The 27,208-nt window shown below is 48.1% G+C and overlaps 1 protein-coding gene across 1 annotated transcript; it reads left to right on the forward strand.

The window, feature by feature from the left end:
- The first annotated feature begins 587 nt into the window (after window positions 1-587).
- On the forward strand, window positions 588-26,369 carry LOC144501222 (aldehyde dehydrogenase, dimeric NADP-preferring-like). The gene is made up of 11 exons (XM_078224672.1): window positions 588-639; window positions 2,555-2,729; window positions 5,199-5,430; window positions 11,239-11,324; window positions 13,809-14,017; window positions 14,601-14,718; window positions 17,479-17,620; window positions 20,052-20,218; window positions 22,005-22,104; window positions 24,081-24,313; window positions 25,741-26,369. Exons 2-10 carry the CDS (start codon window positions 2,568-2,570, stop codon window positions 24,266-24,268), a joined length of 1,404 nt encoding a protein of 467 aa, XP_078080798.1. The 5' UTR covers window positions 588-639; window positions 2,555-2,567; the 3' UTR covers window positions 24,269-24,313; window positions 25,741-26,369.
- Window positions 26,370-27,208: the final 839 nt, after the last annotated feature.

A 27,208-nucleotide genomic window follows, 5' to 3' on the forward strand; every position in this document is an offset into this window, starting at 1 on the left:
TTGAGAATACGCACAATGCCTGCTCAATACGTTGTATTTACAACGTCTGCTTACATCACCAATCAACAATGAAACTCCCAATGTAAGTGTTTAGAATGGAAAGATACCCCTTCACTGCCCCTGGGTCTAAATCCTGGAATTTCCTACCTAACAACACTGTGGGTGTACCTACACCCCGGGGTCCGCAGCGGTTCAAGAAGGCAGCTCACCACCACCTTTTGAAGGGTAACTGGGGATGGGCAATAAATGCTGTGCCGACCAACGATGCCCATATCCCATAAATGACATTGTTATCAAGTTGTGACCCAGTCGTGTAGAGAGATAACAATCTCTCTCTGGCATCTTGAAATTGGATAAAAGCTTGAAAAGGTAATGATTTGCAGGGCTTTAAGGATGTGAGCTTATCCTATGAACTGGCACAGGCATGATGCTGGGAATTCCCAGGAAGTTTCTCCATGTTAAATAGTGAAAGGCTGGTTAGACATAAGCTCGGATGAGGTCATTTTACCCCCGTGCACCAATGAGATGGATGGGTGGATATTAAATCTTGTACCCAGGCTCTCATAGAGCAAAGTGTTTCCTCTTGGACGGTGCAGAGCTTCCTGGGCATTGGTGTGGCTGCATCTTTCTCAGTAAGAGGTGAGTCTGGCATTCCATTCCTGACTTGCAGCTTATCGGTGGTGGGGAGGCCTTGAGGGATCAGGCAGCCGGACTCTTGCTAAACGGACGCAACTGTTTATTTGAAGCCTGAAAGGGTGGCAGGGTGGCACTGCTGCCAAGAACCCGGGTTCGATTTTCGGCTTGGGTCACTGTCTCTGTGAAATTTGCACGTTCTCCCCGTGTCTGCGTGGGTTTCCTCCGGGTGCTCCGATTTCCTCCCACAGTCCGAAAGATCTGCAGGTTAGGTGGATTGGCCATGGTAAATGGTCCCTTAGTGTTCCAAGATGTGTAGGTTAGTGGATTAGCCATGGGAAATGTTACGGGGATAGGGCGGGGGAGAGGGCCAGGGTAAAATCCTCTTTCAGAGAGTCGGTGCAGACTCAATCGGCCAAATGACCTCCTTCTACACTGTAGCGATTCTAAATGAGTTAAACTCTCAATTAAGAAACATAGAATCTCTGCGATGCAGAAGCGCATCTTACCATGGCTACACATCTTTGGACCTGAAGGGGCAATTTAGCATGGCCAAACCACCTAACAATTATAGGATCATAGAATCCTTACAGTGTGAACCTGTGCAAAAGACTGTCTGAACTTGCTTGAAAAATCAGTGAAGGTTGCAGTGCTGAATGGACGAGCTCTTTAAGGAGCTTAAGAGGTATTTAATTGATGACAATTAAGAATGGACGACAAATGCTGGCCTCTTCGACACTGCCCACATCCCATGAAAGAATTAAAAAAATTGATTGGCAGAAAATGCTTCTTCTCCTTGCACTATAACATTTTGTAACAAATGGGGCAGTACGGTGGCACAGTGGTCAGCACTGCTGCCTCACAGCGCCAGGGACCCGGGTTCGATTCCCGGCTTGGGTCACTGTCTGTGCGGACTCTGCACATTCTCCCCGTGTCTGCGTGGGTTTCCTCCGGGTGCTCCGGTTTCCTCCCACACTCCAAAGATTAATTTCTCCGCACCCTAGCTTTGGCTGTAACACTACATTCTGCACTCTCTCATTTCCTTCTCTATGAACGGTATGCTTTGTCTGTATAGCGCATGAGAAACGATAATTTTCGCTGTATGTTAATACATGTGACAATAATAAATCAAATCAAATCAAAGATGTTAGGCTGAATTGGCCGTGCTAAATTCTCCCTCAGTGTATCTGAACAGCTGCCGGAGTTTGGCAACTAGGGGATTTTCACAGTAACTTCATTGCAGTGTTAATGTAAGCCTACTTGTGACACTAGTAAATAAACGTTAAAAAAAACAGTCCAAAAGACCCGCTGATTAGGTGCTAAATTTCTCCATTTGGGTTAAATAAGAAGGGGGAGTGGAGTGCAGATTACTGATATGATTGTGAAAGCTCGCGCTGAAGATAAAGCTGGGGATGTGTCGGGGGGTCCAGGAGGAGTGAGCAGACGGGAGACCGGAGTCAGATTTACAGAGTTGGGTGTGAGGAAGGAGATTTCTTGGTGAAGAAACAAGCACAGGAGTGGAAGCAGTGATGGAGGAAGACTCGGAGTTATATCAGATGCAGGTCATGGGTTAGAGCTGAAACATTAACCTTGTGTCGGTTAGATACTGACTGATCCATCATCCATTTCCTGTTTCAGTGACAGTGATGCTAGTGTGTCTTTAAGAAATGTATTTTTTAAATCATGTTCTCTGCAGTTGTAAGCAGCTTTGTTTTTTTTTCATTGCTTCTGAGCTTTCTGCTTAGCAATCCTTTTATTGCTGCTTCAATGGGCTCGGGATACGAGTTCCACCTGGTAAGGTAATTACCAATCACCCAGGGAGCTCGTATTCTGAGTCCTACTGGGAGGTGAGTCAGGGATTTCCCCCCCATGTAAGTCCTGGGGTTTATCACACTGACCATTGCTTTGTCTTCCTTGGCAGGGGTTGTCGCATCATGGACCAGATCAATCTCGTTGTATCCGGTGCGAGAGACGCCTACAATCAGGGGAAAACCCGGTCTCTGGAATTCCGCATTCAGCAGCTGAAGGCATTGGAGAGAATGATCACAGAGAGAAAGGAAGAGTTCTCACTGGCGCTCAAAAAGGACTTGCACAAGGTTTGAAACCACTCTTGACACGCGTTCAGCCAGGTTGCACAAACCCCTTCGCAATCTCCCCTGGATGGCGATGATAATTGGACATGTTTCCATTCACTGCTAAAAGTATTTCAGTTACTTGCTCTCCAGTCTGGAGTGTTAATTTGGTTCCATCGCACCCTGAACAACAGAGTGTGTTAGTGGAAGGATCTGCGACTGGTTAACAGCCTGACTGACAGCAAAACCAATACTCCTTCCATAGGCTTAACCATCTTCACACCAACCCATTGGCTGGTTAGTCCTGTACAATGGGGAGGAGTTGTGGGCGTTCACAACTCTTCCGGCCCTCTCTAACCTGGGAAATTCTATCTGGTCAATGATGGGGGATCTCATTGAAATTTACAGAATACTGAGAGGCCTGGATAGAGTGGACGTGGGAAGGTGTCTCCATTAGTCAGAGAGACTGGGATCTGAGGGCACAGCCTCAGAATAAAGGGATGACCCTATGGAACCAAGATGAGGAGGAATTTCTTCAGCCAGAGGGTGGTGAATCTATGGAATTCATTGCCACAGAAGGCTCTGGAGGCCAGGTCACTGAGTGTATTTAAGATGGAGAGAGCTTCATGATTGGTGAGGGGACAGAAGGTTGTGGGGGAAAAAGCAAGAGAATGGGGGTGAGAAATATATCAGCCATGATCGAATAGCAGAGTGGACTCGATGGGCCAAATGGCCTACTTCTGCTCCTATGTCTTATGGTCTTATAACCTGTCGAGGTTTCTTGCCTTAACCGAATGTCAAGCTGTAGGGGAAGGGAAAGTGGGAAGGAGGTGTGTGTCTGTCTGTCGATTGTGCATCTACCATTGTTCTAGGATTCTGTCAGTGCTGTTGTCGCTGGCAACGTGATTGTCTGATCCTCCCCCGAGACTGCTGACTGGAATATTTAATGGGAGTCATGCCAGGGAAACAGCCAGGATGACAGAGAGCAGAAGTTACTGATGACCAGGGCATCAAAGGCAGCGCGGTTGATAAATGGGCAGCTACAGAGTTATTCTGGTGAATGGAGAGCCAACGCTTTGTGCCATTGGGTGTTTGCAATCAGTTGTTTTTCTCTCGGGTTTGGGGAGTGGGTAAGAAGAACTGGGACTGAACTAATTGAAGGTAATTACATCTTGCTCAGAAACTGAATGGGTCGGGGTGTGGAGGGAATGCAGGTGAAAAGTGTGGCAGCCCAGGAAGGTCACTGGCTTGCATTTGAGTTATCTGAACACTGCCAGGGTGACTGGTAGCACGATGGCACAGTGGTTAGCACTGCTGCCTCACAGCGCCAGGGACCCGGGTTCGATTCCCGGCCTTGGTCCCTGTCTGAGTGGAGTCTGCACAATCTCCCCGTGTCTGCGTGGGTTTCCTCCGGGTGCTCCGGTTTTCTCCCACAGTCCAAAGGTGTGTGGGTTGGGTTGATTGGCCATGATAAATTGTCCCTTAGTGTCAGGGGAATTAGCAGTGTAAATCTGTGAGATTACGGTGAAACGGCCTGGGTGGGATTGTTGTTGGTGCAGGCTCGATGGGCTGAATGGTCTCCTTCTGCGCTGTAGGGATTCTGAGGTACAATTGCCCTTTGAGCGAGCCAGAGAGTGAAGAAATCTGCTCCAGTTTCCTTTCTTGATAAACTACGTGGACTGTTACTAGAAATGTCACTCAATGAAACTTGGACATTTCCATCTCCCTCCCCTCCCTCATGGGTCAAACTACTTGTCCTGGATGACCGTAGGCTGCTGTCCTCTTTGAGGGGGAGAGCTGACTGATGGTGATTTAACCTGAGGGTCACCACACCTCAGGTGAGGGGTCAAAGTTGAGAAGGCGGAGCCTCCTGTCTAATCTCATGAAGAATGGCTATTTAGATGAGATACTGAAAGCTGCTCCGTACCTGGGGGGCTGTGTTGCCTTGGGTTCCCATTCCTCCAATCTGAAACTGATAACATGAGGTGGGAATTTGTTGGGACTTGGTGATAAATTGAGAACCACACGTTTCCAGAATGGGATTGACATCTTAGGAGAGCCGGCATTTTATTTTTTCTGGTGTAATTGCTGTTATAAATATTACTGTGGCTGGGGGTCCTACGCCGGGAGCTGAATCATCTCCTTTCCTGTGGCACTGACACTCTGTGTATTCAGCACCTTTGCTCTTCAGTCACGTTGATGGCAGGGAAAGTGCGGCTGATCCCAACCCTAAACTGAAAAGATATCCAATGTCAATGCTCCTGTGTAGTGTTGAGTGATGCGTGCGTTATGTGTGGGGGACATTGACTGTGTTGTCCTCGGCTGTGAAGCCACACATGATCGAAAAGCCCCCTTGGGCGGCCAGGCCCTTTCTTTTAAAATGGTCGCCGCAGAACAATACCCGATTCACCAGGGAGGGAGGAAATGGATAAGGGGGAGGCTGTGAAAGGGAGAGATCCTTAAAAACATTTTTCTTTCTTTTTGAATTTGCAGAATGCATTTGCTGTGGAGGTCTTTGAAATGACAGGCATTCGGAATGAATTGACTTTGGCTATAAGCAAACTGCCCGAATGGACCGCCCCAGAGCACGTGTCCAAGAACATGATGACGTTAATGGACACTGTCTATATCCATCGAGAACCTCTGGGAGTGGTTCTGATCATTGGGGCCTGGAACTATCCATTGGCCCTTACGATCCAGCCTTTAGTTGGGGCAATTGCAGCAGGTAAGCTCTGGCTTCATCACTTCCCAATCTCTGCCAGAAAGATCAAATGATAATCAGTGAATTATAGAATCCCGAGAGTGCAGAAGGAGGCCATTTGACCCATCGAGTCTGCACCGACCACAATCCCACCCAGGTCCTATTCCTGTAACCCCATGTGGGATTGTGGTTTAATTTTATTTTGATTGCTTACTTCCTTATGATTTTCCCAGTTATCTATCTCTGCTGGATTTGATTTGATTTATTATTGTCATATATATTAGCACACAGTGAAAAGTATTGTTTCTTGCAAACTATACAGACAGAGCATACCGTTCATAGAGAAGGAAAGGAGAGAGTGCAGAATGTAGTGTTACAGTCATAGCTAGGGTGCAGAGAAAGATCAACTTAATGCGAGGTAGGTCCATTCAAAAGTCTGACAGCAGCAGGGAAGAAGCTGTTCTTGAGTCGGTTAGTACGTGACTTAGACTTTTGTATCTTTTTCCTGATGGAAGTGTAAGGGATAATCATTAACATAGAAAAGATAATCACTACCTAAGAAGCTCTCACATAACTATATACTGTTATACCCATATCTTATTAAGCATACACTTGTACCCTTTTAAGTGGACAGGCACGGTAGCACAGTGGTTAGCACTGCTGCTTCACAGCTCCAGGGTCCTGGGTTCGATTCCCGGCTCGGGTCACTGTCCGTGTGGAGTTTGCACATTCTCCTCGTGTCTGCGTGGGTTTCCTCCGGGTGCTCCGGTTTCCTCCCACAGTCCAAAGATGTGCGGGTTAGGTTGATTGGCCAGGTTAAAAATTGCCCCTTAGAGTCCTGGGATGCGTAGGTTAGAGGGATTAGCGGGTAAATATGTGGGGGTAGGGCCTGGGTGGGAGTGTGGTCGGTGCAGACTCGATGGGCCGAATGGCCTCCTTCTGCACTGTAGGGATTCTATGACATTATCTTACCAGGCTAATACACATGGATACACACATATCATCAATGGATGAACATGAAAGCTAAAAGAAGTCAAGCAAACACACGCAGAAGCTGAAAGTAATTTCCTAAATGAACATAAGAAAGGGAGAAAACACACATCTTAAAAAGACTTAGCTTAGCAGGATGCCCCACAATGGTTGAACAAATAACAATCTTGGCTAAATAGATAACAAACTTCACATAAGAAGGCAAGATGAAACCACAATGATATCATAACACATTCATGAGTGACCAATCCAAAAGAAGACAGATAACGTAGGTCTAGTGAACAATGGTGGCCGACGAAAAGTGGCCTTGGGTCTGCAAAGATAGCCTTGAATGTAAGATAAGAATGATGAGATAAGAAGCTAAAATGTGTATAAAGAGACTGCAAGCGAGTAGGTTCATTGGATTCATCCGGAAATCCCGGCTTTGTTGACTTGTATTGGAAAATAAAGCCTTGCTGCCTGGAAGATCAAGACTCAGACTCTGGAAGATCAAGACTCAGACTCTCTATCCTGATTGACGGACTCTCATTGCCGTCCACGGGGAACCACGGCAGAAGAAGGTGGAAGAGAGAATGTCCGGGGTGCGTGGTGTCCTTAATTATGCTGGTTGCTTTGCCGAGGCAGCGGGATGTGGAGACAGAGTCAATGGATGGGAGGCTGGTTTGCGTGATGGATTGGGCTACAGTCACGACCTTTTGCAGTTTCTTGTGGTCTTGGGCAGAGCAGGAGCCATACCAAGCTGTGATACAACCAGAAAGAATACTTTCTATGGTGCATCTGTAAAAGTTGGTGAGAGTCGTAGCTGACATACCAAATTTCCTTAGTCTTCTGAGAAAGTAGAGGCATTGGTGGGCTTTCTTAACCATAGTGTCGGCATGGGGGGGACCAGGACAGGTTGTTGGTGATCTGGACACCTAAAAGATTGAAGCTCTTGACACTTTCTACTTCATCCCCATTGATGTAGACAGGGGCAGGCTCTCCTTTACGTTTCCTGAAGTCGATGACAATCTCCGTCGTTTTGTTGACATTGAGGGAGAGATTATTGTTGCCGCACCAGTTCACCAGATTCTATCTCATTCCTGTACTCTGTCTCGTCATTGTTTGAGATCCGACCCACTATGGTGGTGTCACCGGCAAACTTGAAAATCGGGTTGGAGGTATGATTGTGGGGAATTGGAGCTGAGTCTGGCCTTGCCCTCCCTCTGAACTTGTGTTCATCACCCTGCACACAGCGGAGGCTTGGATAGTGACCAGGAGCCCAGAGGCTGGCTGATTTTACTTCTTCCCTCCTCTCTCTCCAGCCCAACGACACTGGGATTGGCTGGATTCCAAACTGCTCCTTGGACACAGGAGAGTGAGTGGTGGAGCAAGAAATCCATGTATGCCTCAGCAATCCGTATTGCAGCAAATGAGGGCATCAGATCAGCCCGGCCAGAAACTCCAAGGAGTTTTATGAAGTTAGACTCAACCCTAAGTTTTACATGTTGATTTTGGCATGGGTGAGCCATTGGTGTTCCACTCCGGCTGTGATTCAACTGACCCACTGGGAAACTTTTATCAAACAAACTTTATTTAAGAACACGGTTAAAATCTAATAAAAATTAGCGTAACTTTTACCATTTACATGAATCAACCACGATATAATATCAACCTTAACAGTTAGGGCAGCACAGTTGGTTACTACTGCTGCCTCACAGTGCCAGGGACCCGGGTTCAATTCCAGCCTCAGGTCACTGTCTGTGTGGAGTTTGCACATTCTCTTCGTGTCTGCGTGGGTTTCCTCCGGGTGCTCCGGTTTCCTCCCACTGTCGGAATGACGTGCTGGTTAGGTGTATTGGCCATGCTAAATTGCCCCTTAGTGCCAGGGGGATTAACAGGATAAATATGTGGGGTTATGAGAATAGGGCCTGGGTGGGATTGTGGTCGGCGCAGACTCGATGGGCCAAATGGCCTCCTTCTGCACTGTAGGGATTCTAGATAACTATGACGTGCCAAGTCAAACAACACCCCTTCCTTGACTTGGCACAAAATACGTAGTACGTTTAAAGCTTATTTATTAGTGTCACAGGTCGGCTTACATTAACACTGCAATGAAATTACTGTGAAAATCTCCTAGTCGCCACACTCTGGCGCCTGTTCGGGTACACTGAGGGAGAATTTAGCACGGCCAATGCACCTAACCGGCACATCTTTCGGATTGTGGGAGGAAACCGGAGCACCCGGAGGAAACCCACGCAAACACGGGGAGAACATGCAGACTTCGCACAGACAGTGACCCAAGCTGGGAATCGAACCTGGGTCCCTGGAGGTGTGAGGCAGCAGTGCTAACCACTGTGCCACCGTGCCACCCCCAGTGCTCGCGTGTTGCTGGATTTTACGGCTTTTCATCACCTGCTGCAAATTGGTCCTTTGACACGTAGGATGAAAACTCTGAAGCTTTCCAGTCCGGGAATTCTCAGCACACCTCTGGAGGGACAGAGACAGAGACACTGCCTGCCTCCACCAGCTTCTAGCTAGCAACTTACAGGCAGAAGAATTTCCAACTCTTCGAGACGGAAACGGGAAACAATGTTTTCTGTCACAAGTTCAAATAGCTTCTGAGCAAAATGAAACTAAAACCTTGGGGCAGAATCTTCCCATCCCACTCGCCACGGGAATCGTACCGGGCGGGATATGGACTATGCAAAGGTCCATTGACTTCGGGTAGGATTTTCCAGACTTGCGGTGAGCGCAACCAGAAAATTATGCCCTTGGACTTTTCTGTGGGGAAAGAAAGCTGTTCCCCAGGCAACACCTGACCTTTCAATCAATCCCAAAGGATCATTAAAACCCCAGGACACTGCATTAGCCCAGAGTAAAAACAAGCATGTTGTCCATTATATTGCCTCAGTATCAATTAGAAGTTGCCGCTTACCGACATTTCAGCAACAATAAAACACAGGGCTTGTCTGAAATAACTGCACAGTGTTACAGTTCAGGTCAGAAACTCAAGTGTTCTATGGAGCCGCCTAAATCTTAAATTTTGGCTTTTAAATTTGGGTGGATAAGCATGAGACGTTTCACTTCAGGTTTGATTCAAGTGACCCACTCGGGAGTTTTTAGCAAACAGTTTATTTAAGAATATAGTCAACATGTATAGTAAGAAAATTAGCATGAACTTTTCTCAATTATAAACAAGGAACAAACAGTCATGATAATGTATAACCCTTAACCATGCTATCTACAATGTTCCAATCAAACCAACCTCCATAAACAACCCTTTAAACAGGTTCAATACATCAAAGTCTACTGCTCACGTGATAATGGAAATTGGGTCCTTTGGTTGAAGTCTGCAGTTGAAAGTAGACTAAGGTTATGATGCTTGCCAAGAGAATTAAGCCTCAAGACTCCAAGGGTTTTGTACAAACTAAACATAACTTTACAAAAGTCATAGAGGTTTACAGCACGGAAACAGGTCCTTCGGCCCAACTTGTCCATGCTGCCCTTTTTTTAAAACCCCTAAGCTAGTCCCAATTGCCCGCATTTGGCCCATATCCCTCTATACCCATCTTACCCATGTAACTATCTAAATGCTTTTTAAAAGACACAATTGTACCTGCCTCTACTACTACCTCTGGCAGCTGGTTCCAGACACTCACCATCCTCTGTGTTAAAAAGTTGCCCCTCTGGACACTTTTGTATCTCTCCCCTCTCACCTTAAACCTATGCTCTCTAGTTTTAGACTCCCCTATCTTTGGGAAAAGATATTGACTATCTAGCTGATCTGTGCCCCTCATTATTTTATAGACCTCTATAAGATCATCCCTCAGCCTTCTACACTTCAGAGAAAAAAGTCCCAGTCTATTCAGCCTCTCCTTGTAACTCAATCCATCAAGTCCCGGTAATCCTAGTAAATCTTTTCTGCACTCTTTCTAGTTTAATAATATCCTTTCTATCATAGGATGATCAGAATTGCACACAGTATTCCAAGTGTGGCCTTACCAATGTCTTGTACAACTTCAACAAGATGTTCCAACTCCTGTATTCAATGTTCTGACCGATGAAACCAAGCATGCTGAAGCCTTCTTCACCACTCTGTCCACCTGTGACCCCACTTTCAAGAAGCTATGAACATGTACCCCTAGATCTCTTTGTTCTGTAACTCTCTCCAACACCCTACCATTAACTGAGTAAGTCCTGCCCTGGTTCAATCTACCAAAATGCATCACCTCGCATTTGTCGAAGTTAAACTCCATCTGCCATTCGTCAGCCCACTGGCCCAAAGATCAGAAAGATAAAAACATCTATTGTGGACCGGATTCTCCAACCTTGCTCGCAGGCGGGATTCTCCAGTCCCACTGCTGTGAATGAAGATTTGGCTGAGTGTCAAACTCTCTGATCTCGCTGGCAGTGGGGGACGGGGTGTCCCATGTCGGAGAATTCCGGCCAATATCTATCTTCTTAACCCTGAATGTTAGAGGATATGTGATACATGTGAATTTATAGACAAACTTTGTGGTTGAGAACACACCACTCAGCACAATAACTGGTAGACGCAACCAAGACAGATTCCATGGATTTCACAACAATCCCAAAAACTACATGGGCTGTTGGGTCTTGGAGTTTTCAATGGCAAGGGAAGTCTGTCTTTCATGACATCCGTCAATTTTGATAAGTAAGTAAGGGAGAAAGGAATAAAAGGAAAAGGTGATAGATTTGGATGAGGTCTGGTTGGAAAGACGCCCACATGGAACACACCAGCATGGACATATTGACCCGAATGTTCTGTTTCTGTGCTGTATTTTCTACATAATACTTTGCCGGTTGCCAGTAATTACTTTTGTTTTACAATCCCGTTCTCAGGGAATGCCGTTGTCCTGAAGCCGTCTGAAGTGAGTTGGAATACGGCCCAATTACTGGCGGAACTCCTCCCTCAGTACTTGGACAAGGTGAGTCCAGACTGGGGGGAGGGGCATTACAGTGATGGGAACACGTCAAGAAAACCGATTCGACACTGAGGACTGTTGTGTTATTGGCTTAGATACTGTGCAAGGCACCAATCACTCATAAGGGATTGGGTAAACACGTGTGGGTTCATTCAGTAAGGGGCGGCACGGTGGCACAGTGATTAGTGCTGCTGCCTCAAAGTGCCAGAGACCCGGGTTCAATTCTGGCATTGGGTGACTGTCTGTGTGGAGTTTGTACATTCTCCCCGTGTCTGTGTGGGTTTCCTCTGGGTGCTCCGGTTTCCTCCCACAGTCCTAAGATCTGCAGGTTAGGTGGATTGGCCATGCTAAATTACCCCTTCGTGCCAGCAGATGGGTAAATAAGGTGGATTACCCGTGGTAAATGCATGGGGTTACGGGGATAGGGCAGAGGGGAGGGTCAGGGTGGGATGCTCTTTTGGAATGTTGGTGCAGACTCGATGGGCCGAATGGCCTCTTTCTGCACTGCAGGGATTCTATGATTAGTTCGATGAGAACAGTTATACTTCTGTAAGAAGCTAGAAGATATCAAAACCGTGCTTTTGGACTAATCAAATCAGCAAATTGAGGGATAAGTTAAAAGGCAGCTCCTCCGATAGATACTGTATCAAAGTAAACGGAATCCCTAATTCAAACTGAAACATCAAAACAAAGTGTGATTAAAGGGGTCGATAATATACCCAGTCCCCATGGTGCCCGCTGGGCGTGGAAGGCCTCGATCATGCCAGCGGATGCTGTCTGTTCCCTTTCCGGGAACACCCGGTTGTGAACATAGCGGGGCTGACAGTCGGGACTGTTGCTTCTGACCGTGAAGATGTGGATTCTTGAGCTGTGTCTCCCTGACGACCACCGCTATTCCGGATGGGGGGAAAAGCTGCGGCTCAAAGCAACCGCGCTTCGGACTTTTATCGAGTCCTGGTAAAAGACGGGCAATGCCAAGAAGGAATTACAAAGATTCCTCTGGTCTAAAAACTCAGAGGGTGGTGGGTGCGTGGAATCGGCTGCCGGTAGTGGTGGTGGAAGTGGATTCGATTGAGTCTTTTAAGAGACTTTTGGATAGGTTCATGGAGGTTAGTAAGGTAGAGGGTTATAGATGAGCCTAGAAGGTAAGGAAATTGTTCGGCGCAACTTGTGGGCCGAAGGGCCTGTTTGTGCTATAGCTTTTCTATGTTCTATGTAACGTGCTTTTGGATGTGAAAGGTGCTACGTCAATGCAAGTTTGCCTTTCTTAAACTGCTGTAGTTGCAGCACGGTAGCACAGTGGTTAGTACTGCTGCCTCACAGCGCCAGGAACCTGGGTTCGATTCCCGGCTTGGATCATTGTCTGTGTGGAGTTTGCACATTCTCTCCGTGTCTGTGTGGGTTTCCTCCGGGTGCTCTGGTTTCCTCCCACATTCCAAAGATGTCCTGGATTGGCCATGCTAAATTGCCCCTTAGTGTCAGGGGGACTAGCAGGGTAAATGCATGGGATTATGGGAAGAGGACCTGGGTAGGTTTGTGGTTGGTGCAGACTCGATGGGCCGAATGGCCTCCTTCTGCACTGTAGGGATTCTATATGACCCACTTCAGAGGGTGGTTAAGATTCAACCATCTGGGCCTGTGGCTGGAGTCTCGCACTTGTCCCGGTCAAGGTGAGTGTGACGAGTATCCTTCTCTAAAGGATGTTAATTATCCTGTTGGGTTTTTGCGACAATTGAAAAACTTTATGGTCATTTTTCCTGATGCCAGCTTTCGATTTCCCACATTTTGATTTTTCCCTCGGCCTGGCTGAATGGGGTTTGAACCCATGCGAGCGTTCAAGATTAATAGTCCAGTAACTGTGTGGGGGATAAAACATTTACCAGAACTTTCCTTTCCTTTTATCGGTCTTCAGTTCACTGGAATTTACAAGAATGAGAGGGAACTCATAGAAACTTCAAATTCTAACAAGACCAGACTGGGTAGATGTAGGAAGGATGTTCCTGATGGTGGGGATGTCCAGAACCAGGGGTCACAGTCTAAGGATAAGGGGGTAAATCTTTTAGGACTGAGATGGGGAGAAATGTCTTCACCCAGAGAGTGGTGAATCTATGGAATTCACTACCACAGAAGGTAGTTGAGGCCAAAACATTGTATGTTTCCAAGAAGGAGTTAGATATAGCTCTTGGGATAAAGGGGATCAAAGGATATGGAGAAAGGTGGGAGCAGGCTATTGAGTTGGATGATCAGCCAGGATCATACTGAATGGCAGAGCAAGCTCGAAGGGCCGAATGGCCTTCTCCTGCTCCTATTTCCTGTTTCTATGTGGAGCTGTGGCACGGATCTACCTGAATGGTGGAGTAAGTTTGAGGGGCAGAGTGGCCTAACCACGCCCCCTGTTGAGCGATTGACAGTATAACTGTGATCCTTGGGGGAGGGTAAAGTGATTTCATTGTTTTTTTTCTATCTTTACGCACCCTCCTCCATCAGGACCTCTACCCGGTCATCAATGGAGCAGTGGAGGAGACGACGGAACTCCTAAAGCAGCAGTTTGATCACATCTTCTTTACGGGCAGTACCAGCATTGGCCGGATTGTAATGGAGGCTGCGGCCAAACATCTGACCCCCGTGACCCTGGAACTTGGAGGCAAAAGTCCCTGTTACGTCGACACCGACTGTGATCTGGACGTCGCCTGCAGGTTGGTTTCTGGTTGCAAAGTTGTCACACTGCTGCAGTAAGCGGTGGTACAGTGGTTAGCACTGCTGCCTCACAGCGCCAGGGACCCGGGTTCGATTCCCGCCTCGACTCCCGTCTGTGCAGAGTCTGCACATTCTCCCCGTGTCTGTGTGGGTTTCCTCCGGGTGCTCCAGTTTCCTCCCACATTCCAAAGGTGTGCGGGTTGGGTGGATTGGCCATGCTAAATTGCCCCTTAGTGTCGGGGGACTAGCTAGGTTTCCTCCCACAATCTGGAAGACTTGCTGGTTAGGGTGCATTGACCCAAACAGGGCGTGTGGCGACCATGGGATTTTCACAGTAACTTCACTGCAGCGTTAATGTAAGCCATACTTGTGACTAATAAATAAACTTTAGGGTAAGTACATGGTTATGGGGATAGGGGCTGGGTGGGATTATTGTTGGTGCAGACTCGATGGGTCGAATGGCCTCCTTCTGCACTGTAGGGATTCTATGATTCTTTGACTTGACTAAGAGCATAATTTGAATTATAAAAACGTTACACTTGGATAAGATCACTTTGTGAATAACTTGTTTATTCTTTGTAGACGCATTGCGTGGGGACGGTTCACGAACTGTGGACAGATCTGCATCGCTCCAGATTACATCCTGTGTGATAAAAGTATCCAAGACGCAGTGGTGAAGAAGATCAGCACATATCTCTTTGTGAGTTACGAAGAGGGTTCGTGCCAGTGGGCAGTGGGGGCTGGGTCAGTTACACAGATACCTGAGTGACCAGGGAGACGGGGGATATGGAGGAAAGGCAGGAAAATGGTGTTGAGGCCACAGTCGAATCATTGAATCCTACAGTGCAGAAGGAGGCCATTCAGCCCATCAAGTCTGCACTGATAACAATCCCACCCAGGCCCTATCCCCATAACCCCCATGCATTTTCCCTCGCTCGTCCCCCTGACACCGTAAAGGGCAATTTAGCACGGCCAATCCACCTAACCCGCACATCTTTGGACTGTGGGAGGAAACTGGAGCACCCGGAGGAAACCCACGCAGACACGGGGAGAATGTGCAGACTCCACACAGACAGTGACCCAAGCCAGGAATCGAACCGGGTCCCTGGCACTGTGAGGCAGCAGTGCTAATCACTGTGCCACCAGGTTATGGAACGTGGAGCAGACTCGATGGGCTGAATGGCCTATTCCGGCTCTTCTGTCTTGTGGCAGGGTCAACAGGTCAACTGGGACCTGAAAGAAGAAAATGTGGTTTGGGTGGGAGTCGTCCTCGGAAGCGAGTTGTCCTCACACTCACTCACTTGAGTCTCCTCACACTCACTCACTCACTCGGGTCTCCACTCACTCACTCACTCACTCGGGTCTCCTCACACTCACTCACTTGAGTCTCCTCACACTCACTCGGGTCCCCTCACACTCACTCACTCGGGTCCCCTCACACTCACTCACTCACTCGGGTCCCCTCACACTCACTCACTCACTCGGGTCTCCTCACACTCACTCACTCGGGCCTCCTCACACTCACTCACTCGGGTCTCCTCACACTCACTCGCTCGGGTCTCCTCACACTCACTCACTCGGGTCTCCTCACACTCACTCGCTCGGGTCTCCTCACTCTCACTCACTTGGGTCTCCTCACACTCACTCACTCACTCGGGCCTCCTCACACTCACTCGCTCCAGTCTCTGTGTTGAGGAGGGTGTGATAACACTGCAGTCGGGGTTTAAATCTCAGCGTTGACATGATGCTGTAATAATTATGGTGTTCTGTCGGTTCCTGAGGATATATCGGAGAATGACAACACAAATAGGCCCAGCCAGTCTGTGTTAGTGTTTATCCTTCACACACATCCTTATCCCATGTGCCTGACCTTTTATCCCTCCTTTTCCCTTAAACCACTTTTCAAACCTCTTCCTAAACATTGATGTGGCTCCTGATCCCATCACTAACTCCACTGGAGTGACCCCAAAACCATCACCCGTGTCAAACAAACAGCTCTCCCCCTCTCTGCCCCGACTCATTCGGTTTAACTTGATTCTAATGTTCCTCATGATCCTCTTTCACCCACGGGAATTTGCCAGTTTCCAACAAATTCCATCGCTTCATAATTTTAAACCAATCTCCTCCGTAATGTGTGTCGGATTGAACAGGGTCCCAGTGTCTGAAGTATCTGTGGACTGTCTGCTGTTGCAGTCTTGGACTGCAGGGGTTCAAGAAGGCTGCTCACTCCCACCTTCTCGAGGGCAATTAGGAATGGGGATGGGTAATGAATGTTGGCCGCGCCAGCGTAGCCCACATCCCGGGAATGAATACAAAGAATGGCCACCAATTACTCACCCTCAAGGAATCGAATTGGGAATGAGATTCTTTGAATGGGAAAGGATGGTCGATGCCCTGTGTTGTTTAACCCGGTCCCAGGCTGTGGGCATTGCTGTAAGACTGGCATTTATTAACCACCCAGAGATGCTTTTGAGAAGATGATGGGCTTCCTTCCTGAGCCTTCGGTAATAATTTGCTCGCAGCTGATTGGTTCACTCGACCATCTCAAAGGGCAGTTAAGGGTCAAGCGTGTTGGTGCGTGTCTGGAATCATGTAGAGACAGTAAGAAGTTTAACAACACCAGGTTAAAGTCCAACAGGTTTATTTGGTAGCAAAAGCCACACAAGCTTTCGGAGCTCCAAGCCCCTTCTTCAGGTGAGTGGGAATTCTGTTCACAAACAGGGCATATAAAGACACAAACTCAATTTACATGAATAATGTTTGGAATGCGAATACTTACAGCTAATCAAGTCTTTAAGATATAAACAATGTGAGTGGAGAGAGCATCAAGACAGGCTAAAAAGATGTGTATTGTCTCCAGACAAGAGAGCCAGTGAAACTCTGCAGGTCCAGGCAGGCTGTGGGGGTTACAAATAATGTGACATGAACCCAATATCTCGGTTGAGGCCGTCCTCGTGTGTGCGGAACTTGGCTATCAGTCTCTGCTCAGCGACTCTGCGCCGTCGTGTGTCGTGAAGGCCGCCTTGGAGAACGCTTGTTACGAACCCACTCCACATCATGCAGAGTCCCAGACTGGGTAAAGATGGGACCTTTCCCTCCGGGAAGCACATTGGTGAACCAGTTGGAGTTTTCCAGCAATCCAACAGCTTCATCCTCACTTTTCCCGATTTGTTAAATCTAATTCCCAGAATTTTAATGTGGAATTCAAATTCTCTCAATGCTGAGGGGAATGGAAGAACTTTATACAAAACTCGAATGTGTGTGGGGTCACCATTGATTTCACTTTGATAAGGGACTAATTTTGGCAAAAGGCTGTTTGTCTGCCCAGACTTGCTGCCGTCTTGTGTCTAATTCCTTATTATTGATCCACTCGATTAGACGTTGCCCCCTCACGTTGCAGCATCAAGATGGCCATTGGGGTGTTTCCCTGTCTGACCATTCCTTACTCGGTCTGTTCCAGGAATTCTACGGAGCTGATCCCCAGAAATCCCCGGATTATGGGCGTATTGTCAACCAGCGACATTTTAAGAGGCTGATGTCTTTGCTGGAGGGAGCGAGCGTTGTGTACGGTGGTCAAAGTGATGAAGAGAATCTTTACATAGGTATTGTATAGGCTGTGGGAGGTGAAGTGTGACCATTGACCCAGCTGCTCTGGATGATGCAGTCTGGGTGAATATTATCTCATGGAACTGAGTTGACCTCTGTCACACTCTTCATAACTCTCTCCTTTTCTTTTAAAATGCGTTACAGCCAATAAATTCATAGACGTTTACTGCACAGAAGGAGGCCATAAAGCCCATCTAGTCTCGGCTAGCTCTCCATGGATAAGTCATAGAATCCCTACGGTTCAGAAGGAGGCCATTTGGCCCATCGAGTCTGCGCCGACCGCAATCCCACCCAGGCCCTCTAGGCCCTCATATTTACCCTGCTAAACTCCCTGATACTAGGGTCAATTTAGCATGTCCAATCAACATAACGCGCACATCTTTGGAGTGTGGGAGGAAACCGGAGCACCCGGAGGAAACCCACGCAGACACGGGGAGATCGTGCAGACTCCACACAGACAGTGACCCAAGCCTGGGAATTGAACCCAGGTCCCAGGCGCTGTGAGGTAGCAGTGCTAACCACTGTGCCACCGTGCCGCTCAGTCCAGTCAGTCCCATCTGCCTCCACTCTTATCCCTGTGGCCCTGCAAGTCTATTTCCTTCAGGTGCCCGTCGATTGAAATGAGTTGATTGCCCACGAGGGTGACAGAGACAGCGAGTTCCAGATCCTTACCACTTTCTCAACAAACAATTCTTCCTCAAATTCCTCCTGCATCCCTTTCCCAAAACCTTGAATCTGTAGTTGTTATTCCTTATATCGACAGCTCATGGGTGTCTTGGGAAGGGTGGGGAGTGGGGGCGGGGGCAGGTGTCCAGGTTGGAGCACAGGCTGAGGGTGCGCTAAGCTGTGGATCGGGGATGGGCTGGGAGGAAGAGTAGATGTTGTACACCGACAGCTGAACTTTAATATCCTCTCACCCCATGTTCTATTTCCCATACTTATATTGGTGACTTCTCCCTGGATATAGAAACATAGAAAAAACTACAGCACAAAACAGGCCCTTCGGCCCCACAAGTTGTGCCGAACATATCCCTACCTTTTAGGCCTACCTATAACCCTCCATCCTATTAAGTCCCATGTACTCATCCAGGTGTCTCTTAAAAGTCCCTATTGAGTTTGCCTCCACCACCACTGACGGCAGCCGATTCCACTCGCCCACCACCCTCTGTGAAAAGCTTCCCCCTAACATTTCCCCTGTACCTACCCCCCAGCACCTTAAACCTGTGTCCTCTCGTACCAGCCTTTTCTACCCTGGGAAAAAGCCTCTGAGAGTCCACCCGATCTATGCCTCTCAACATCTTATATACCTCTATTAGGTCTCCTCTCATCCTACGTCTCTCCAAGGAGAAAAGACCGAGCTCCCTCAGCCTATCCTCATAAGGCATGCCACTCAATCCAGGCAACATCCTTGTAAATCTCCTCTGCACCCTTTCAATCATTTCCACATCCATATGGTGTCAAAGAAGCAGGGACTGGATTTTCCACATCCCATTCTGCTAATGTCCCAGTGCTGAGCATTCTGATACGGAGAGGCAGATGGGCATAGGAACAGGGAGCGGGAGGATGCCATTCAGCCCCTCGAACCTGCCACTTAATAAGATCGTGGTTAATCTGACGGTAATCTCAAATCTGCATCCTTTCTCCGCCCCCCCCCGACCCCGATATCCTACTGTCCACTCACTGAACTTATTTATATCTTTCTGTAGCCTCCTTATGTCCCCTTCACAACTTACTTTCCATCTCTCTCTGTGTCATCAGCAAATTCCACAACCATCCCTTCATGCAAGTTATTTATATAAATTGTAAACAATTGAGGTCCCAGCACTGATCCCTGTGGCACATCACTTATTACATCTTAGCGACCTGAAAATGACCCACTTGTGCCTACTCTCTGCTTCCTGTTCACCAGCCAATCTTCTATCCATGCCAATATGTTGCCCCCTATACCAGGAGCTTTTATTTCACACAATAACCTTTGATGTGGCACTTTATCAAATGCCCTCTGGAAATCTAAGTACAGTACATCCACTGGTTCCCCTTTATCCACAGCAGATGTTACTTCCTCAAAAAACTCCCATAAATTGGTTAAACATGATTTGCCTGTCACAAAACCATGTTGACTCTGCCTGAATAAGCTCAAAGTAATCAAGTGCCCTGTTGTAACCCCTTTAATAATGGATTCTACCATTTTCCCTGTGGCTGATGTTAAGCTAACTGCCCTGTAGTTTCTGGCTTTCTGTCTCTCTCCTTCAATGAATAATGGAGTTACATTTGCTATCTTCCAATCTAATGGGACCTCCCTGAATCTAGGGAGCTTTGGGAAATTGAAATCAATGCATTAACTATCTCACCAGATGCTCATTTGGTCACTGATTGGAGAGAACTTCTTAAATTACTAAACGGAGCCTCTTGTTAATATTTGCTCAACTCCCACAATCGTGACGGACGTGGATCCCGGCTCCAAGATCATGCAGGAGGAGATCTTTGGCCCCCTGCTGCCGATAGTCACGGTCGGTAGTGCCGACGAAGCCATTAGCTTCATCAACAAGAGGGACAAGCCTCTGGCTCTCTACGTCTTCTCTCACAACAATAAGGTGAGGATTGCAGCCTCTGGAGCTGCTTTGTGTTCGGTGCGTTGGTCTCCGAGACCGGAACCTTCTGGCTGCTCCCTTCCCTTTAGCAGTTTGACGTGTATCGCTCTCCGCGTTTTCTTTGAACTAACTGTTGTCACGGTGCGTGCAGAGCCGGGGAGACAGGGAGTCGGTTCATCCAGTGAGAGGCCAACACAGTCACACCAGGAACAGGCCCCACTTTTAACCCTGGGTCTGTGACCAGTTTCCTGATCTGGGGCCGGCCCCGTGCCTCAGCGGCCCTGGGTTAGAAAGGGACAAATTAACCAGGGTCCCTCCCCCCCACACGGTCCCTGCTGAGTGAGCTCGATTATCCTGTCCGATTCCGAATGGAGAACCAATGGGGGTCTGACACCCGGGGAACTATAATCACAGCAAGGACGGAATTCCTTCAGGAAAGGTGGGAAGTGGGAAATTGAGCTTTTAGAAGTCGTGTTTGAACCTTCCAAACCCTTCAACCGAGAGGACAGGCCACCAACACCTCCCAGGTCTCCCCGGAAGGCCAAATCGTGGTCTAGTGGCCATCCTCAGCACCTCCCATTGAGAGAGAACTTTACCTCCAACTTCCAGCCTCGCTGCAGCAGCCCGGCTGAGATCAGGAACTGACTGTGAAGGAACTGTTCCTGCGAACTCCAACACGTGACGCTGCCGCGCAGCCTTCATTTAATCCGGTTTCTTCTTCTGGCGCTCCCACTCATCCTGGACACGCTGTGAAATGAACCAAGCCCTGGATGAAAATCCTGGGAGACGGGATCGCAGTGGCTCTGACACGGCTGCTGTGAGATGGACCGTGGTGAAGGTGTGAGATACCAGACCTGGTCACATTTAGGAACTCTGCCTTCAGCCATATCCATCCTGAGCTCAGGAATTCCGAACCCCCCCCCCCCTCCTACCCCCAGCCCAAATTACTGCCCCCCCTCCCTCTCCCCCATCCCTCAGGCCAAACCACTGCCCCCCCCACCCCCCACTCTTGTAACGCTGCTTAAAGCTTATGTCCATGACTAATATTTTGCTCACTTGTTGTGTGGCTCGCTCTGTTCCTGTGTCGCGATTGTTTGGATGATTTATGATGTTAAAGTTGTGATTATAACTGCGCGTGGTTTTATTAATCCACGTTTTTACAGCAGCGTCATTTGACATTGAGGAAACAGGTGTAACGTTTTGTATTCATTGACCGGATGTCAGCATCACTGGCCACTCCAGCTTTAACGCCCTTGAGAATGTGCTGGTGAATCTTGTTGAAACGCTGCAGTCTGTGTGGTGTAGGTACACCCACAGTGCTGTTAGGAAGGAAGCTCCAGGATTTTGACCTAGCGACAGTGAAGCAATGGCGATATCGTTCCAAGTCAGGGTGTTGTGCGCTTTGGGTGGTGGTGTCCCCATGTATCTGACGTCCTTGTCTTTCCAGGTAATTGAGGTCCAGGGTTTAGAAGGTGCGGTGAGTGGGGCCTTGGTGAGTGGCTGCACCTTGTAGATTGTACACACTGCTGCCACTGTGTGGTGGTGGAAGGAATTCCAATAAACCAAGGCTGTTTTGTCCTGGATGGCATTAAGCATCTTGGGTGTTGTTGGAGCTGCACTCATGCAGGCAAGTGGAGAGTATTCCACCAGACCTCTGACTTGTGCCTTTGTAGATGGTGGACAGGCTTTGGAGAATCTGGAGGTGAGTTACTCGCCAACTGGGAATCTGGAGCCAACTGGATTGTTCAATGTTATAAACTGATGATTATTTCTGCCTCTCTCTCTGCAGCTAATCAAGAGAATGATCGCACAGACTTCCAGTGGTGGTGTAACTGTAAATGACTGCATGATCCATTACACTGTCGACACGTTGCCGTTTGGGGGTGTTGGTGAGTTCAGAACGTTTGTTTACATTTCTGTCTGTCCTGCAGGGAGGGTCGGACTGAATGAGCCACATTGGAAAGAGGAGAACAAGATGCTTTGATGAAAGGCATCCTTGGTTATTGTTGCAGGACTGGTTCCCCATGTTAGTACCGATATGGACAGTAAGTAGTCTCTCAACACCAGGTTAAAGTCCAATGGGCTTATTTGGTAGCACGAGCTTTCAGAGCACCTGATGAAGGGGCAGCGCTCCGAAAGCTCGTGCTACCAAATAAACCTGTTGAACTTTAACCTGGTGTTGTGAGACTACTTACTGTGTCCCCCCAGTCCAACGCCGGCAGCTCCACATCATGGCTATCTACATGGAAGCCATCCTTGTGTACAGGGGGTAGGAGAACATTCTTACTCTTTCAATTATTGGGCGAACACTATTTTGAGGGAGAGCAGGAAGTGTCCAAGTCGGTATTTCCCCCTCGATGCATATCACAGAAAGATAATGCAAATGTGATGCAGTGGTATTGTCACTGGATTCGTAATCCATCGACTCAGAGTAAAGTTCTAGGGACCCGGGTTCGAATCCCTCCACAGCAGATGGTGAAATCTGAATTAAAATTTGGGATTAAAAGAGATGCTGCTGTGTTAAATATAGTTTGTATCATCATTACATCAATCCCTTTGTGGACAGCACGGTGGCACAGTGGTTAGCACTGCTGCCTCACAGCGCCAGGGACCTGGGTTCGATTCCCGGCTTGGGTCACTGTCTGTGTGGAGTCTGCACGTTCTCCCCGTGTCTACGTGGGTTTCCTCCAGTTTCCTCCCACAGTCCGAAAGATGTGGTGGTCAGGTGGATTGGCCGTGGTAAATTGCCCATTTAGTGTCTCAAGATGTGTAGGTTCGGGGGATTGGCCATGGTAAATGTGTGGGATTACGGGGATAGGATGGAGGAATGGACTTGGGTCAGATACTCGGTTGGAGAGTCGGTGCAGACTCGATGGGCCGAATGGCCTCCTCCTGCACTGTAGGGATATTACGACTCTATGAAAGAGATTATCTGGTAACTAGCTAGGGAGATTAGCGAGGCTAAATACATGAGGTTACGGGGATAGGGCCTGGGTGGGATTGTGGTCGGTGCAGACTCGATGGGCCGAATGGCCTCCTCCTGCACTGTAGGGATTCTATGATTCTATGGTAATTGGCCCCTGCATTTCCTGTGTTACCACAGTCGCTTTCCTTTCCCCTGTGTCTCCGTTTCACTTCCCGTTTGAGTGGGATTGCAGGGTGTGACACCGGAGTCAAGGAGAGAGCACTGAAAGCTGCACCGTTTTTACATGAGAGAGTCTGGTTCCTGCAATTTATTCCTCATTTACTGGGCATAAACATTGCTCTGGTAATCCAGACACCTTCAGCTGTTGACCCATCCCACTCTGGAATTGGGAATCTGATGGGAGTGAATGTGGTTGCTCCAGGAACGCTGTTAATCCAGTTGTTGGCGTTCGCCCCAGCTGTGGGATGCCTGGTTGCAGAAGGCATTTTCTAAATGGGAGCTCAGAACTGTGGATAGAGTCGCTCACAAAATAAATGCAGGGGAGGAAGGCCATTCCGCCCATTCTAGCCCATCCAACTTTGGGAGGGAGGGGTGTGGGGGGGGCCTGTAGAGCTGGCATCACCTGATACGGCCAAGTGCTTCCTGGAATTCCCCAGGGTTAGAAAACGTCTTCCAATCCCAATCCCACTTTATCCTCCTCCGAAAAAGCCACCCTGATACTCTAATTGACCTGAGCCTGCATTGAAGGGACTGAGCTCCATCTTCGCAACATGAGGCCTTTCTGATGATGGGTCACCACAGAAGCTGTGCTGGTGTTTTATAATGTAGGGTTATGGGGATAGGGCCTAGGTAGGATTGTGGTCGGTACAGACTCGATGGGCCAAATGGCCTCCTTCTGCATTGTAGGGATTCTATGATTCCTCTGGTCTTTACCCCCAGGTAAAAGTGGCACGGGGGCGTACCACGGCAAATTCACCTTTGACACATTCAGCCATCGCCGTGCTTGCGTGATGAGGTCGCTGGGTTTCGAGAAGATGAACAATGTCCGCTACGCGCCAGCCACTGACTCGAAGCAAAAGATGACTCTGTGGGTGATGACTAAACGTAGAAGATGCACAGTAATGTGACTCGTTGGCGACTGTCGTACTGGGAACACTAGGTGTCAATGCCAGGTCGGTCTTTTTCATTCATTCTCTGGGTGTGAGCAAGAGCAGCATTGATTAACCATCCCTAGTTCCCTCTTGAGAAGCTGGTGGTGATCGGCTGCCTTGAACTGCCGCAGTTTCAGCTGTGGAAATTATTCCCACAGTGCTGTTCAGCAGAGAGTTCCAGGATTTTGACCTAGTGACAGTCACGGAACAATGACTGTATTCCCAAGTCAGGAAGACCAATGCAATATGAGCATTCATGTCGAGAGGGCTGGAATACAAGAGCAGGGATGTACTTCTGAGGCTTTATAAGGCTCTGATCAGACCCCATTTGGAGTATTGTGAGCAATTTTGGGCCCCGTATCTAAGGAAGGATGTGCTGGCCTTGGAAAGGGTCCAGAGGAGGTTCACAAGAATGATCCCTGGAATGAAGAGCTTGTCGTATGGGGAACGGTTGAGGACTCTGGGTCTGTACTCGTTGGAGTTTAGAAGGGTGAGGGGAGATCTTATTGAAACTAACAGGATACTGCGAGGCCTGGATAGAGTGGACGTGGAGAGGATGTTTCCGCTAGTAGGAAAAACTAGAACCAGAGGGCACAACCTCAGGCTAAAGGGATGATCCTTTAGAATAGAGATGAGGAGGAATTTCTTCAACCAGAGAGTGGTGAATGTGTGGAACTCTTTGCCGCAGAAGGCTGTGGAGGCCAGGTCATTGAGTGTCTTTAAGACAGAGATAGATAGGTTCTTGATTAATAAGGGGATCAGGGGTTATGGGGAAAAGGCAGGAGAATGGGGATGAGAAAAATATCAGCCATGATTGAATGGCGGAGAAGACTCGATGGGCCGAGTGGCCTAATTCTGCTCCTATGTCTTATGCCTTTGAGGTTAGTGTTCAGCCTCCTGCCCTTGTCCTTCAAGGAGGTCGAGGTTGCCGGTGTGGATTATGTTTGAGGTCTGATATCGAGGCTAATAAAAGGCCACAAGGTAAATGGAAGTAAACTAACTGGAACTGTTTATTGACATGTCTATTCTCTCACACTGTCTGCATCAGGCTGGCAAGGCAAGCTTCAGCAGGGTAGAGCTTGAGTCCTGGGTCACCTGACCCATTTCTCTTAATGGGGCAATCCCCCTACATCCATAATAGTTATATTAAAAGAATCCTGGGCAGTTTGCTACACTGCATTCTGCAGCTTGTATGCGCTGCAGACAGCAAACCCTGGAGAGAGAGAGAGAGTGTCAATCAAATGGATCTCCTCATGGACTAAATATTCCAAGATTTATTGATGTTCCTGTGTGGCCATCACCATCTTGAACTCCAGGCTGAAGGAGTGACTGCTTGGACAAAGTACCCCTCACGAGAAGCCGACACATCTGGGGTGGAGGTGAGTCGCCGCTTCCAATTGCAAGAGTTTGGTTAAAGAAAATTCATTTGAATTCTGTTTCTCTTCCAGGTTTGCTGCTTAAAGACCCACGGGAGAGAGACAAGGTGACGATGCTACAATGACCTCCTGGTGAACCTGGGAGGCTATGATGTGAACTGAGCCTCGGAATCCGGGAGTGGGGGGGGAGCGAGTGGGAGTTGATTGAAACCTGGGAAAAGCTGTGCCCCACAGTGGGTGTGTCTCCAGCGCCCGCTACCTCGTCTATTTCAAACACCCCCAACTCACCACTACAACCTCCCAATCACAGTGTGATAATCCTCCTGGGAGAGCTAGCACTGGCACAGCCAAGATGGGCTGAATGGCCTCCTATCCTGTTAGTTTCTCTGACATTCTTTATTTGATGTTTATCGGGTTTTAACTAATTAACAATGGCATTTATTTTTGAACCTTGGTTTTTATTTTTACTGGGGTTAAATCACTAATCCACTTGCAATAAATGATACTTCCTATTACTCCCTCTATCATGGATAGCTGCTCCTAACTAGGTTAATTGGGGGAATTTCACAGTAATTTCATTGCAGTGTTAATGTAAGCCTTACTTGTGACCAATAAATTAACTTGAACTTTAATAGCCTCCACATGCTGTACTCTATCGCCATTAACTGTTTTGTATGTACAAGGCAAACTGAACCACATTCACAATCCTTGTCGATCACTGTGTGTGTGCGTGTGTGTGCGTGTCAGAGTGTGTTTGCGTGTCTGTTTTTGTGTCTGTTTGTGTGTGTGTCAGAGTATGTGTGTGTGTGTGTCTGTGTCAGAGTGTCTGTGTGTGTGTGTGTGCATGCGTGTCAGTGTGTGTGTGTGTGTCAGTGTTTGCATGTCTGTTTGTGTGTATATGTCAGAGTATGCGTGTGTGTGTCTGTTTTAGTGTGTGTGTGTGTTTGTGCATGCGTGCGTGTGTGTCAGAGTGTGTGTGTGTGAATATATTTGCGTGTCTGTTTGTGTGTGTGTGTGTGTCAGAGTATATGCGTGTGTGTGTCTGTGTCAGTGTGTGCCAAAGTGTGTCTGTGTCAAAGTGTGTCTGTGTCAGAGTGCGTCTGTGTGTGTGTGCATGTGTGTCAGTGTGTGTCAGTGTGTGTCTGCGCGTGTGTGCGCGTGTGTGCGCGTGTGTGTGCGTCAGAGTGTGTGTGTGTGTGTGCGCACGCGTGTGTGTCAGAGTGTGTGTGTCTGTGTCAGGCGCTCCCCCCCCCGTGTGGCCTTTGTCCATTCATCACTGCGCCATCACTTCAGACAAGGTAAGGAAATGAGAATCCGCAAGAAATAAAGACTGAAAGACTGGAGGAGGAGCTCAGCAGAGTATCGCTGTGGGGTGTAATGTTCCCCATGAGGGAAGGTCACTGTTTCTATTCCAGCTCTCCTGCCTCAACATCTCACCTCTTCAGAAGTGTCGGGCAGAATATCAGAAACTTTGGCTTGCGTCTCTTACTCAGGAGTGGCGGAATATTGCTGGAAGGATTGTGTCCAAATCTTCATCTCA

Source organism: Mustelus asterias, chromosome 12, assembly GCF_964213995.1.
Source record: "Mustelus asterias chromosome 12, sMusAst1.hap1.1, whole genome shotgun sequence".
In the NCBI taxonomy this organism is placed as follows: Eukaryota; Metazoa; Chordata; class Chondrichthyes; order Carcharhiniformes; family Triakidae; genus Mustelus; species Mustelus asterias.

Bases quoted from the DNA above. Each gene is read 5' to 3' on its own strand.
- LOC144501222 (XM_078224672.1), top strand. From the start codon at position 2,568: ATGGACCAGATCAATCTCGTTGTATCCGGTGCGAGAGACGCCTACAAT. The intron at 14,018-14,600 runs GTTGGTTTCTGG...TATTCTTTGTAG, and splicing joins GATCTGGACGTCGCCTGCAG to ACGCATTGCGTGGGGACGGT. The intron at 17,621-20,051 runs GTATTGTATAGG...ATATTTGCTCAA, and splicing joins TGAAGAGAATCTTTACATAG to CTCCCACAATCGTGACGGAC.